This window comes from Urocitellus parryii, chromosome 8, assembly GCF_045843805.1.
Source record: "Urocitellus parryii isolate mUroPar1 chromosome 8, mUroPar1.hap1, whole genome shotgun sequence".
NCBI classification, from domain to species: Eukaryota; Metazoa; Chordata; class Mammalia; order Rodentia; family Sciuridae; genus Urocitellus; species Urocitellus parryii.
The window spans coordinates 113794585-113806695 of NC_135538.1; the positions used below are offsets into that span (position 1 = coordinate 113794585).

At 54.7% G+C, this 12111-nt stretch overlaps 1 protein-coding gene across 2 annotated transcripts in view; it reads left to right on the forward strand.

Moving 5' to 3' along the window:
• Positions 1-12111, forward strand: part of Cpne5 (copine 5) — an 86892-nt gene that overhangs the window by 46584 nt on the left and 28197 nt on the right. For both annotated transcript variants that reach the window (XM_026383645.2, XM_026383647.2), the window contains one exon: positions 8458-8561. In XM_026383645.2, the coding sequence (XP_026239430.1) occupies positions 8458-8561 (104 nt within the window). The remainder of the gene's footprint in view (positions 1-8457; positions 8562-12111) is intronic.

A 12111-nucleotide genomic window follows, 5' to 3' on the forward strand; every position in this document is an offset into this window, starting at 1 on the left:
GACTGAATGAATAGGGAAGAAGAGACCGAGGGTTTAGCAGCAGGTAATGAGGCAAACTCCTACACCTGTGTCCTCTGAGGAGCCGGCTGCGGCGACACGGGCTCCAGCCGGTTGACGCGTGCACGGAGCCGGGCTGCAGTCTCTGCGCCCAGAGCCTCGGGTTTCCACCAGCCACCAGCGGGTGGGCCTGACCGGTTGCTGTGAAGGAGATCGGGAAGGTGGCTGCTTGGCAGGTGCCTAGGGAGGTGGACTCTGAACCTCTAGCAACCTCGGTTCAGTTTTCCCCTAAGCTTCTGGCCCAGCTGGTGGCTACCCCCGGGTTCATAATTAAATAAGGTAATAGACGGGAGAGCGCTTAGGAAACTGTAAAGCTGGAGACGAGGAGGCTGCAGCCGCCGGCTCAGGGCCAGCGCTGGTCAACAGGCTTCTGTTAGCACCGGGGCCCCTCCTCCCTCCTCCCCCCTCCTTCCCCTTCCCTCCCTTCTGCACCCAGGGACCACCCGGCTCTGCTCCCCCCACTCAAGCTCTTCCCGCGCCAGGGGGTCTGGGGGCGCCTCCCCTGCACTGGAGGCTGCCAGCTCCTTTTCTCCGGGCACATCTTTGGCTGAGTTCTGTCTTTCCCTAGAATATTTGCAAGGAAAAGAGCCTAATTCCCAGCATCTGGCTGAATTAAAATAATTACATGTGAGCCGCTTTGCTCGGTCTTCCCGGCTCAGCATTCAGTGGGAGGATCAAAGGAAGAGGGCGGAGTCGGAGCCGGTGGCCGCCCGATCGGGGCGTCCTGCCCGGAGCATCCGCGCAGCCCAAGTGGCCCCTCCCTCCCTGCGTCCGCCAGGATGGCGTGGGCGGGCGGGGACCGGCCGGGGGTTAGGGTGGGCTCCAGCCTGGCACCAGCTTACTTTGATAGGCATAGAAAAAGCCTAGCTCTTCTGGGATTTAAAGGCCAAGAAAGTTCCTGCAATCGGCATTTGCTCCGAACACTGTTCCGTGGTCCTTGGCGTCGACAGGAGATGGGGCAGCTCCTCCAGGGCCTTTGAAATCCCCCACATTTCAGGCTGGGGATGCAGCTCTAAGGGGGGGGGGGCGCTTGCCTGGCGCGCACCAAGCCCTGGGTTTGATGCCTAGTACTGTGCCCCCAACAAACAAAGAAATTGCCCCAATTTCATCATGCCCAGTGGCAAAACTGTTGAAAAATACAGAAAATTTTAATGAATCGAAAAATCACCCAGAGATAATTATTATGGACATTCTGATTTGTTTCTTCCAAGCCTGTTTTTCCTTGAGTGTATGCGTATATTTTTTATTCTAATTGGCATACTATGGTATCTAGTTTGTGATTTTTATTTTATTATTATTAATTACTATTAATTTATTATTATTATTTTGTGGTGCTGGAGATTGAAGCCAGGGCCAGCCAGGCCAAGCTGTCTCCTCCGCAGCCCAGTTGGGCCAGCGCAGTAGTGTAGGCCAAAGAAAGTGCCCAAGAGACAGCCGAGACACATGTGGTTTCTTGGGGAAAGCCTGCAGGAGATCAGTGACAGTTCCAAGAAGAGTTTAGTGGTGACAGGCTGACTGCACCTCTGTGCCTCCCAGTGCTTTGCCAAGCAGCCAAGCAGTGCCTCCTTTCCTCAATGTTTTGTCCACAGTGCCCCAGTTCTGCTCTGTCCTGCTCAGAGAGGGTTTTTACATGTGAGGCTGCAGAAGCAGTGACCGCGTCAGCAGCAGCATGCTTGGCCTGCTTATAGAACCAGCATCCCAAGGAGCACGGAACCTGGCTGCACTTCTGTAAGCCGCAGCTTTCTCCAGATAACTCTGACTTGCCCTAATTTTCAGCGAGCCGAAGAGAAAGCCAGGGTCCTCCTGATAATACATATCTGGATATTGCAGCCCAGACCTGCTCTAGTTGTTCTCTTAACTTGGCTGGGTTTGGGGAGCAGAAATGTTGTTTTACTGCCCCTCTTTGATTTAGGGACTATATACAAGCACTCTACCACTGAGCTGTGTCCCCAGCCCAGTATCTAGCTTTATAGGCTTCAGTTTCCTATGTCATTCGATGGTCTTAGAAGACATGTATTTAATAGCTGCATATAAGCCAGGCACAGTGGCACACACCTGTAATCCCAGCTGCTCCAGAGGCTGAGGCAGGAGGATCGTGAGTTCAAAGCCAGCTTCAGCAACTTAGCAAGGCCCTAAGCAAGTCAGTGAGACCTTTTCTCTAAATGAAATACAAAAAAGGGCTGGGGATGTGGCTCAGTGGTTAAGTGCCCCTGGGTTCTATCCCCAGGACAAAAAAACTGTGTATTATTCCTTTTTGTATGGAAGGTCTGTCATTTACTGAACCTATTCTCTTACAAGAAACAAAATAAGCAACGCTACAGTGAACATCCTCATGTTCTAATTGAGCTCCAGTTGATGGATAGTTGGTTTAAACTGGTATCCTAGACACACAGGTTTACTGAGTGGGAGGGAAAATGGTCCGTCCATCAGAGATTTTCAGCCTCTGAATGACCAAATCAAGAGGGGCAGCTGATTAGATTGTTTGGGAACTGGGTCATTAAGAGGTGCTTACCTCAACTTGGTTGTTAGAATCAAAGCCTGAGGAGGCCCTGTCTTCCAAATCACCTTCTCTGCCCAGGGCCTGTGTTTGAATAAACATCAGCTTTAGCCTCTGGGTCTTGGGGGGGGGTCTTCTCCGGCCTCCCCAAGTGTCCAGCTTCTGTAGTCTTACCCCGGCCCCCTGGGCTCTCGCTTCTCCCCTCTGAGTCCCTACTGCAAGAACTGTCCCCAGCTCTAGGTTGCCTTCCCCCTTCTGGAACACTGAATTTCAGAATTGTGGCTAAGGATTCCTTTTGTTTAATTGATCTCTTTTTTTCCTCACTAAAAAGGGCAATGTGCCAATTCTAGGAGATTTGGAAATTCCAACAGACCTTAAAGAGAAGACAATAAATGTCACTGTGGTCCCACAGTTTATTTACAAGTGTGCCTTGGGGTATAACATGCCAGTGATAGGGGCGAAATGATAACAAACTTGAAATGCCATTGCTTAACTAGCTGTGTGGTCTGGGTCAAGTGCCTTGACTTCTCTGTGCCTCAATGACTTCATTTGTAAAAATGTCTTCATTTAAAATTTTGATATTTTGTTTATCATGGATTTTTGCTTGTTCTGACCCTGGGGGCTGCCAGCAAAACCCAAGCCAGATTTGCCTTTTGTTCTCCTGGGTGTTGCTAACTCCTGCCTGGCCTTCAGCCCACCTGCTGACCCCTGGGACTGGCCTCTGACCTCCTTAGCAGCGCTCTTCTGAGGCAGAGAGGGCGAAGGTGCTGGAGGAGGCCAGGCGCTGTGAGAGAAAAAGGCTGTTGGCTGTATTCTTCCAAGCAGCTCAATTAACATGCGGAGAGATGCAAATTGAGGCAATCCTGCTGTTTTAGAAAAACTTAATATGTTTTTTAAAAAGATAGGGTGAAAGGCAGAAATTGCAGGAAATTATATCCTGCAGGAGCAGCTCTATCCTCCCAGCCTGACTCCCAGGAAGCTTCGGGTTTGGGAAGAGCATCTCACAGGCTGGGGCTGACACCCTCCACCTCGGACCCTCGCCAGAATCTGCAGATACCCGGCTGGCTGGCTGGCTCCCCTGCCCCTCCTTGGCCTCCTCATGGGTCCACACGTTTGTCTGTGGAGGGTTTGACATCCATTCACTGACCACACGGGACAGGAGGCTGGGGTCAGTTTGTAGGACTGGGGCCACCTTCAAAAGCACAGGCAGAGGCAGGGCCTGGGGTGGAATTGGGCAGGAGGATGGTAAGTTCAAGACCAGCCTGGCCACTTAGTGAGACCCTGCCTCAGAAAGGAAAAGGGCTGGGAATGAGCTCTGTGGTAGAGCGCCCTGGAGTTCAGTCCCCAGTACCCCCCACACATGCACGCGCAGGGCCTGGGGTGGCCAGGGCAGTGCGCTCGCTCGCGGGTGGGCCTTCACCTGGAGGGAAGCTTGCCTCGGTGTCAGAAACCTCTCTGAAGGCCTGTCTGTTCCCAGCGGATCCTCAAGGGTGCCACAATCATACTGGGCTTTAGGCAAAAGTACCTGGGCCGAGCTTATGCCCGTAGGGCAGCTCAGGATCCAGGAGGCAGCCCCCTGCCCCCACCTATCTACCACCAGCAGGACACCGGGGCCCACAGGCGGATTTTTCCAGTTAGCTGAATTTCAGAGCCAACCTTTTCTGTCTTTCTTTTTTAATTTTAACTAGTTTCACGGAGGCCTTTCCAAATGGATTTCACACTCCCTGACTTCGCCAACTGAGGTCAGGGAACATAATTAAGCTTATCTGGATGCTTCGGAGTCATCATTAGAATCTCAGTTATTGGTCTTGGGAGCCAGGCTGTCTGGTCCCAGTCCCAGCTCCTCTTTCTGGCTGTGTGGCTTCCTGCAAGGGCCTTCACCTTTCTGGGCCTCAATTTCCTTGTCTTTAAAATGAAAGCACCTGCTTCACAGGGTTGTTGAGAGGATGAAGTGGATTAAATACATAGAAATAGTGGCTGGCACGCACTAGAGCCTCTTCTAGTGTCGTCTTCATAACCAACGGTTGGCTATTGGCAGTTCTGGGTGCCTTGGAGCAGGTGGCACCCAGCGAGTGGCAGCCCCTGTTCTTACAGCTGCCCCACGTTGGCCACCGTGACTGGGAACTGACACGTCACGCCCCTGGTCTTCCTGACACCGGGGTCTTCCTCACACCGGGGTATTATCATTCCTGCAGAGAGGGGGAGTTGTGTGCCCCCAGCCTCCTGAGCAACCAATAGCAGAGCTGGGATTCCAACCTGGTGGTCCTTGGCTCCTCGGAGCCATCTGTCAGGTGCTGTGTTGGGACATTGACTGGCCCTGGAAGTTACAGTTTATCAAGGTCTTTTTTTTTTTTTTTTTTTTTAACTGGGTTTGAACACCTAGAGGTGCTGAGCTACATCCCAAGTCCTTTCTATTTTTTTGCTAAGTGCTGAGGCTGGCCTTGAACCTGTGATCCTCCTGCCTCAGCCTCCTGAGTCCCTGGGAATTACAGGCATGTGTGGCCCCACCCAGTTACCTTTTCTTTTTCTTTTTTAACATTTATTTTTTAAGTGTAGATGGACACAACACAATGCCTTTATTTTTATGTGGTGCTGAGGATGGAACTCAGGTCCCGCCCGTGCTAGGCGAGTGAGTGCTCTATCGCTGAGCCACAACCCCAGCCCTACGTTTGCTTTTTATCTGATATTTCTACCAGCTTTCTGGTCTTGCAGGGCCCTGAGGAGTTCTGCTTTGAGGCAAAACAAAACAACAACAACAAAAACCCCTCTAGCTTGTCTGGATTTTGTGGCATCTGTGGGGGCTCTTTCCAGGGTGTGCAGGTGGTTTGGTCACCTGTGTAGGTCGGGCAGTCCTGTGGGGCTCACCTGTGTTCATTCAGGTGAGACTATCCCTCGGGGGAATTCCAGATGTGAAAAGTCATTGTCATAACCACCAAACTGTGATCCAGGGAGGCTGCAGGGACCTTGGATTCCCACACTGTCACCTGAGTGCCGGTGCTCCCCCAGGACTGGCTCCTGAGTGTCCCCAGCTGCTGGCCCACTCCAGTGTTCCTGTGGCATCGACCCTGAGTCTAATCTGCCAGGCTTAAAGGGACTGGGGTGGTCTTCCTGCCCGGCCCGTGACTTCACGGATGAGGAAACAGGCTCAGGGGGCTTGAGGGACTTGCTGAAGTTGTAGAGCTGGGACTGGACCTCGGGCCTCTGACTTCCTTGCTCCCCTCCAGGTCCTCTGCCTTGACTGTCTGGCGCCACTGCAGGCTGCCTCTGTGGGAAGGACCAGGCCCACTTCATGGCCCCTGGTGTGGTCACACAGGGACATGCGCTTGGCTTAATCTCTGCTGTCACCACCTTGGAATCGCTGAACTCTTCTCAAAGCCTCCACGTGTCCCTTTACACTGGCCCCCACAGTTTATATCAGGGGTTCTGGGAGGAGCCACCAGGTCCCAGGCCTTCTTCCCTTCCAGGCTACAGGATGTGGCTCCACAGGAAGGCATTAAAATGCTCCCTCCGGGGCTGGGGACAGAGCTCGGCTGGTAGAGTGGTCGCCTCACATGCTGGAGACCCTGGGTTCAATCCCCAGCATGGAAGGGAGGGAGAAAGGGAGGGAGGGAGGAAAATGCTCTGTCCACCAGCTCGGAATGGAGTGGAACTCTCCAGAGCGTGTCTGCTGTATGCCTTAGAAGCCTAGAGAATGTTCTGGATGGGGGACTGGGGATATAGCTCAGTTGGTAGAGTGCTTGTTTCGCACGCACAGGGCCCTAGGTTCAATCCCCAGCACCACAGAAAGAAAGAGAATGTTCTGGATGGATAACAGTGAAAACTCAAGTCTGATGAACGGCCTGGGTTACTCACCGTGGGCTTGGGGTGTATGGTTTAACCTGTTTCCTCCTCTGGAGAAGGCAGAAGCTAGAGAAATGACTGGGACTTGTGTCAAGTGTGAAGGTGCCACCTGGCATCTAGTAACTGCTCAGTAAGTCACTTGATCTCTTACTGTGGCCCGTGACTCTGGGAGGCACCAGACAAGCCACCCTTAACCCGGCATCTCGGTGCCCATCCTCAGGGGTATTCAGAGGCACTTCCTGCCCTGGGGTGGGGGGAGTGGTGTGCCGAGAAACAGAACTTTGCAATCAGTTTACACAGGTTTGAATTTCCCTTCTCCCAGTTAGTTACCAGCCGGTTACCTCACTTCTTCGACCCGGCTTCCTCATTCATAAAAAGCCAACAGAGGACTGTTTTGAAGACTAAATATGTTAAGGAATGTCACAGAGGATGTTCCTGAGTGAGAGCCAGTGGAGGGATGCTGAGTTTGCTGTCACTGGATGGATGTCCTTGTGGGAAGGCATGTGGTGGGGGCAGGGAGCGGCCACACACACTGGGGGGAGAAGTGTTCTAAGAATAATGATGATGACGACAACACTCACGCACACAGCCCTTAATGCGTGCTAGCCGCAGTGCTCAGCGTTGTACAATTAACTCATTTTATCCCCATGAGCCTGTGACGTAGGCCCTGCCCACTCCTCCTATTTGACAGGAGCACAGAGCACAGAGAGGGTGATTAATTTACCTTAGGTCCCAAAGCTAGTGAGGAATGAGCTGAAGCAGATAGCCTGGCCGCAGCCATCGTAGGCCTGACCATTATACTTCCAGTCCCACTGCTCAGCCTCTTGACTGTGTCCTTCAACCTCAAGGGAGGTTATAGCACATCTTCATTTTCTTTCTTTTTTTTTTTTTTTTGGTACCAGGGATTGAACTCGGGGCACTTAACCACTGAGCCACACCCCCAGCTGTTTCTTGCATTTTGTCTAGAGGCAGAGTCTCACTGAGTTGCTTAGAGCCTCACTAAATGCTGAGGCTGGCTTTGAACTGTCTCCGCCTCTGGAGCCACTGGGATTACAGGCATGTGCCACTGCACCCGGTTTACATCTTCATCTCTGTGACCACCATTTGGTCCTCTCTGGGCAGTGGGTCATTCACCTCAAGACATGCCCCCTGCGGAGAGGAAAGGGGTGTGCCAGGAGCTGGCCTCGAGCAGGGCAGGCCCAGGGTCTGCAGGACAGAGTCTGATAGCTGGCATGACCCTTGGGATGCAGAACTGCTAAGGAGGGGGGCTGCTCAGGCAAAGTGAGCGGGGGCCACGTTCAGGGAGGTCCCTGAGGTGCTCAGGAGCCCCTCTGTTGCCCCTCTGTAGCACGGTGGGTTCAGGTGAACTGGCTCTGCTTGGCGAGCTTGGGGAAGTTCCCTGCTCTGAGCCTTTGGTGTCTTAGCTGTTACACAGGCCACTGTCCCTGCCACATCCACTTTAGAGCACTGTGTGGGCCTCTGGAGACTTAGGGAGTGTGGATAGATAGGATGCTCACACTGCAGCTTCCGCTGGAGCCAGGCAGATGCAGGCAGGAAAGAAGCATCGGAAACAGACCAGAGTGGAGGCTTCTGGGCCCGCAGATCACACTCAGGGGCACCTTGGGTTGGTCAGTTCCCCTTTCTGAGCTGCTCAGGGCAATGGGAATGGAGTCCCAGGGGCTAGCGCTCATGGGGGACTGCTACACCTGTGCCCTGCCGAGCACCTCACACCCCATCTCACCTTGTCCCCACTCTCCTGGGGTCCCCAGGTTGCAGGGGGAGACTGAAGCTCTGCACTGAGGCTCTGTTACCTACCTTGCCCGAGGTCACACAGCTAGAAGGTGACAGAGCTAAGACTCAAACCTGGGCCGATGCAGAATCCTCCTGCTTCTGCACCTGGGCCTCCAGGCCTGCTGCTGCCGAGGTGGAGTGAGCCCCGGGGGTGCCAGCTGGGCCTGGCGTGGAGCCCGGTTGGGGCTGGGGCTGGATCCTCTTGCTTGTCGGGGTCTTGAGCTGTTTTTCCCACTCCTCTGCCTCACGCACTCTGTGCCCTCCCTCCGCAGGATGTGGCCACCATGCAGTTCTGTGCCAACAAGCTGGACAAGAAGGACTTCTTTGGGAAGTCCGACCCCTTCCTGGTGTTCTACCGGAGCAACGAGGACGGCACGTGAGTCTCGGGCAGCACTAGGCACTGCGCTGTCATCACTGGGCTCAGCCTCGGGTCAGGGATGGACAAGTGGCAACTGGCTGTCAGGGGCTGGGGTCCTGCTCCTTCCATGGCCCTCCCAGGGCCTGGCTCTGCAGAGGAGTTCCTGACACATAGATGGGGTCAGTGAGGAGTGAGGATGGCCTCTAAGCTGAAGGTCCCCACAATGACAGGTGCTGAGTGTGTTGGGGGCCGGCAAAAACAGGGTTGAGGCCAGAATAAGGGGCCCCAGTCCTCCATGACACCCCTCTGATAGTCTCTCCCTTGTTCTACACAAAGCAGTCCCCATCTCCAAGCCCGGTCCCCTCTATCCACAGCCCTCTGAATGCCCCCCATCAGGTCCCCTCCCTCTGAACCCTCAGCATGGCAAAGCTGGCCCCCTCCCTCCACCTGGCCCCAGAGTTACCAAGGGCTTCACTCAGAATTCAGGGCCTCTGGGCTCCCTCCTCCTCTCCCACAGGTAGAAGCCCTCCTCGGTGCAATGGAAATTTAACGCTTGGGCAGCTGTTGGTCAGCAGTATACATGGAAGGACTCTGGGTTTCAAGTCTGGGGACCTAGGTCCACACCCACACCTGCTGAGTGACCCTGGGGCAAGCTGTGTCCCCTCTCTGGGCCTGATTTCTCATCCATAAATGAAACATGGGATTAGGTGGCCCCCATGGTCTCTTTAAGCAGTGCAGTTCTGGGGACCGGGGGACACTTACTGCTGGGCTTCTGCAGAGGAGGAAGGAAGGGGCCCAGGAGGTTAATTAGAGACACTGCTGAAGAAGGGGCTGGGAACAGCCTTTGAAGGAGAGGAACAATGTGGGTGCACGGGGTGGGGGGCAGGGAGCAACGACAGTGCCCGAGGGCAGAGCCGCCTCCTCATCCCCTGATTCTGAAATGCGCGGAGTGTGTGCGTGAGAGGGAGAGAGTCTGAGTGCTTGTGTGTATGTGAGTGTGTGAGTGTGTGTGTGTGTGTGTGTGTGTGTGTGTGTTGGGGGGCAGGAGTCTCAGGGAGGAGGTGTGTTTCAGTTGCTGGGAAAACTGGTTTTTAAACCTGAGCATGACAAAAGGATTCTTTGTCTCGGGAAGGACTCCCAGCAGGGTTTCTTTAAATAATTCTTGTTGACTTGGACTTGGCTCCCGGTGGGGGAGGAGGAGGCCTGGGTGTCCACACACACAGTCCCCTGGGGAGAGGCAGAGCCCAGGTGGCCCAGGCCTGTCCAGCTGCTCCTGACCAGGACCTGGCGGGGGATGTGGAGCGGGAGGGGCCGCCGAGGTGTCTGAGTGACGTTCTGCAGCGATGCGTGGGCTGTGGGGAGGGGCGGGGAGAGGAGAGGCTCGTGACTGACACTACAGCAGGTGGGAGGTGGCGAGGCGCGGGGCGGGGCGGAGCGGGTGCAGGGTGCGGGCTGCTGCGGGAGCGGGCCGGGAGCAGGGGGCCAGAGGACTCCGTGGAGACCAGTGGGGACCCAAGGTGGAGCCCCTTCCCTGGCCGTGGAGCCCCAGGTCCCCAAATGTGGGAAATGGCAAAGAAGCTGGTCCCGTGGGGGAGACCACGAGAGTTTATTTCGGGGCAAGTTTCACTGGAGGTCGGGGCTGGAGCTCTCCAGGAGTGTCGCTGCCCCCCCCCCAGGGGACCCCCCCAGACCTGCAGAAACCATCCAGGGGCTGCTGAGGGCTGGGCCAGAATGCAGGGCCCGGCAGAGGCTGAGCAGGGAAGGATGGGGTGGTCTCGGGGTGGGAGGACAGAGGAGTGTGAAGTCTGGGGAGATACCCATCATGAGGAGGGCAGGAGGAAGGTCAGCCAGGGAAATCAGGGGAGGGAAGTGTCCTGCCAACCTGGCCGCCATCCTCCCCGAGACCCCCCCACCTCATCCGGTTCCATGTTAGTAACTCCTCTGTGGGCCTTCCAGGTGTCAGGGAAGGGCCAGTGGCCCCAGCCTGGCACAACCAGTTAGTTACCAGCTGAGTAGACGTAGGCAAGACTAACCCAATAGAACCTTCTGGAATGTTGTCTAGCATGGTCACCACCACCCACATATAGTTACTGAGCACCTAAATTGGGGTTAGTGCAACTGATACATTTTTCACTTAATTTCATTTTAATTAATTTAACTTAGTCACATGGCTGCCATGTTGGACAGTACAAGGTACCTACATAATCTGTTGTATGTACACTGGGGACAACTGGCACCTCCCTCTCAGGGGTGCTTTGAGGATGGGATGAGTTAGTATATTCTCATTAGGAAAAGGCCTGGTAGGGGCTGGGGTGGGGCTGGGGCTCAGTGGTAGAGCGCTTGCCTGGCATGTGTGAGGCATTTGGTTCAATTCTCAGCACCACATATAAATAAATAAATAAAATAAAGGTCCATAAACATCTAAAAAAAATATTTAAAAAAGAAAAGAAGAAGGCCTGGTAATCCTGGTGTGGTGGTGGTGCACAGTCTGTAATCCCAGAAACTCAGGAGGCTGAAGCAGGAGGATCACACGTTTGAAGCCAGCCTCAGCCACTTAGCAAAACCCTCAAAATAAAAATTAAGAAGTAGCTCCACGGTAGAGCACACACACACACACACACACACACAAAGAAATGAAAAAGGCCTGGAAGTGTTAGTGAATGTTCTTATTCCCACTTTGCAATGAGAGGGGAAAGTCAGAGAGGGAAAGACATATGCTCAGGGAGGCACAGCTGGCGGATGGTGGGTCTGGGACTGGGACTCCCATCTGTCTGACTCTGTTGGGTAGCACTCTCCCACTGATGCTCCCAGTGTGTGTCCAAATGAAAGTGAGTCAAGGGGTGGGAGGGCCTGCCTGCTGGGGGTGGGGAAGGTGTGGCTTGGTGATGAGGGACCAGGGAGGGCAGAAAGAAAACAGCTTCAGGCAAGAGTCAGAGGGGACACCACACTGCACAGGGCCCAGGAAGGGATGAGTGGGGAAGAGACTGGGCTCATAGAAGGGCTGCTCCTGGAGTTTGGCTATTAAGGGAAAGGAGAGAACTACTCGGGGGTAGAGATGGGGGTGCTGGGGAGGGTCCACAGAAGGCACCTGTGACAGTCAGGGGAGCCAGGGTGGCTTCTGTATGGCATGATTGCCCCTCCCTCCCTCCCTCCACCGCCCCCCCTTCCTCCCGGCCCCCCCCTCCCGCCTGCCCGCCCGCCCTGGCTGCCCATCCCCATCCCGGTCCTCGCCCCCAGCTCTGGGTGTGCAGGGAGGTCTCCCACGTGCATCTCCACACTCCAGTGGGTGGGCGAGGACGAGCTGAAGAGAAAGTCAGAGCCACAGTGACAGGGATGACATTTTGACTTGAAAATTGCCACAGAAGAAATGGCACAGGCTGTGTGGGCTTGGGCGGAGCCCGGCACTTACCCAGGTGACCTTTCTAAGCTGGGATGGTGCTGGGGCGGATGCCTGGGAGGTCGCTCCTGGCCGCCCATCCAGGTGGCAGGCCAGCCAGGTGTGGCATGGGAGGGGGCCGTGTGGGTGAGCAGCTCTGAACTTTCAGTTTGCAAAGCAGGTTTTTTGAAT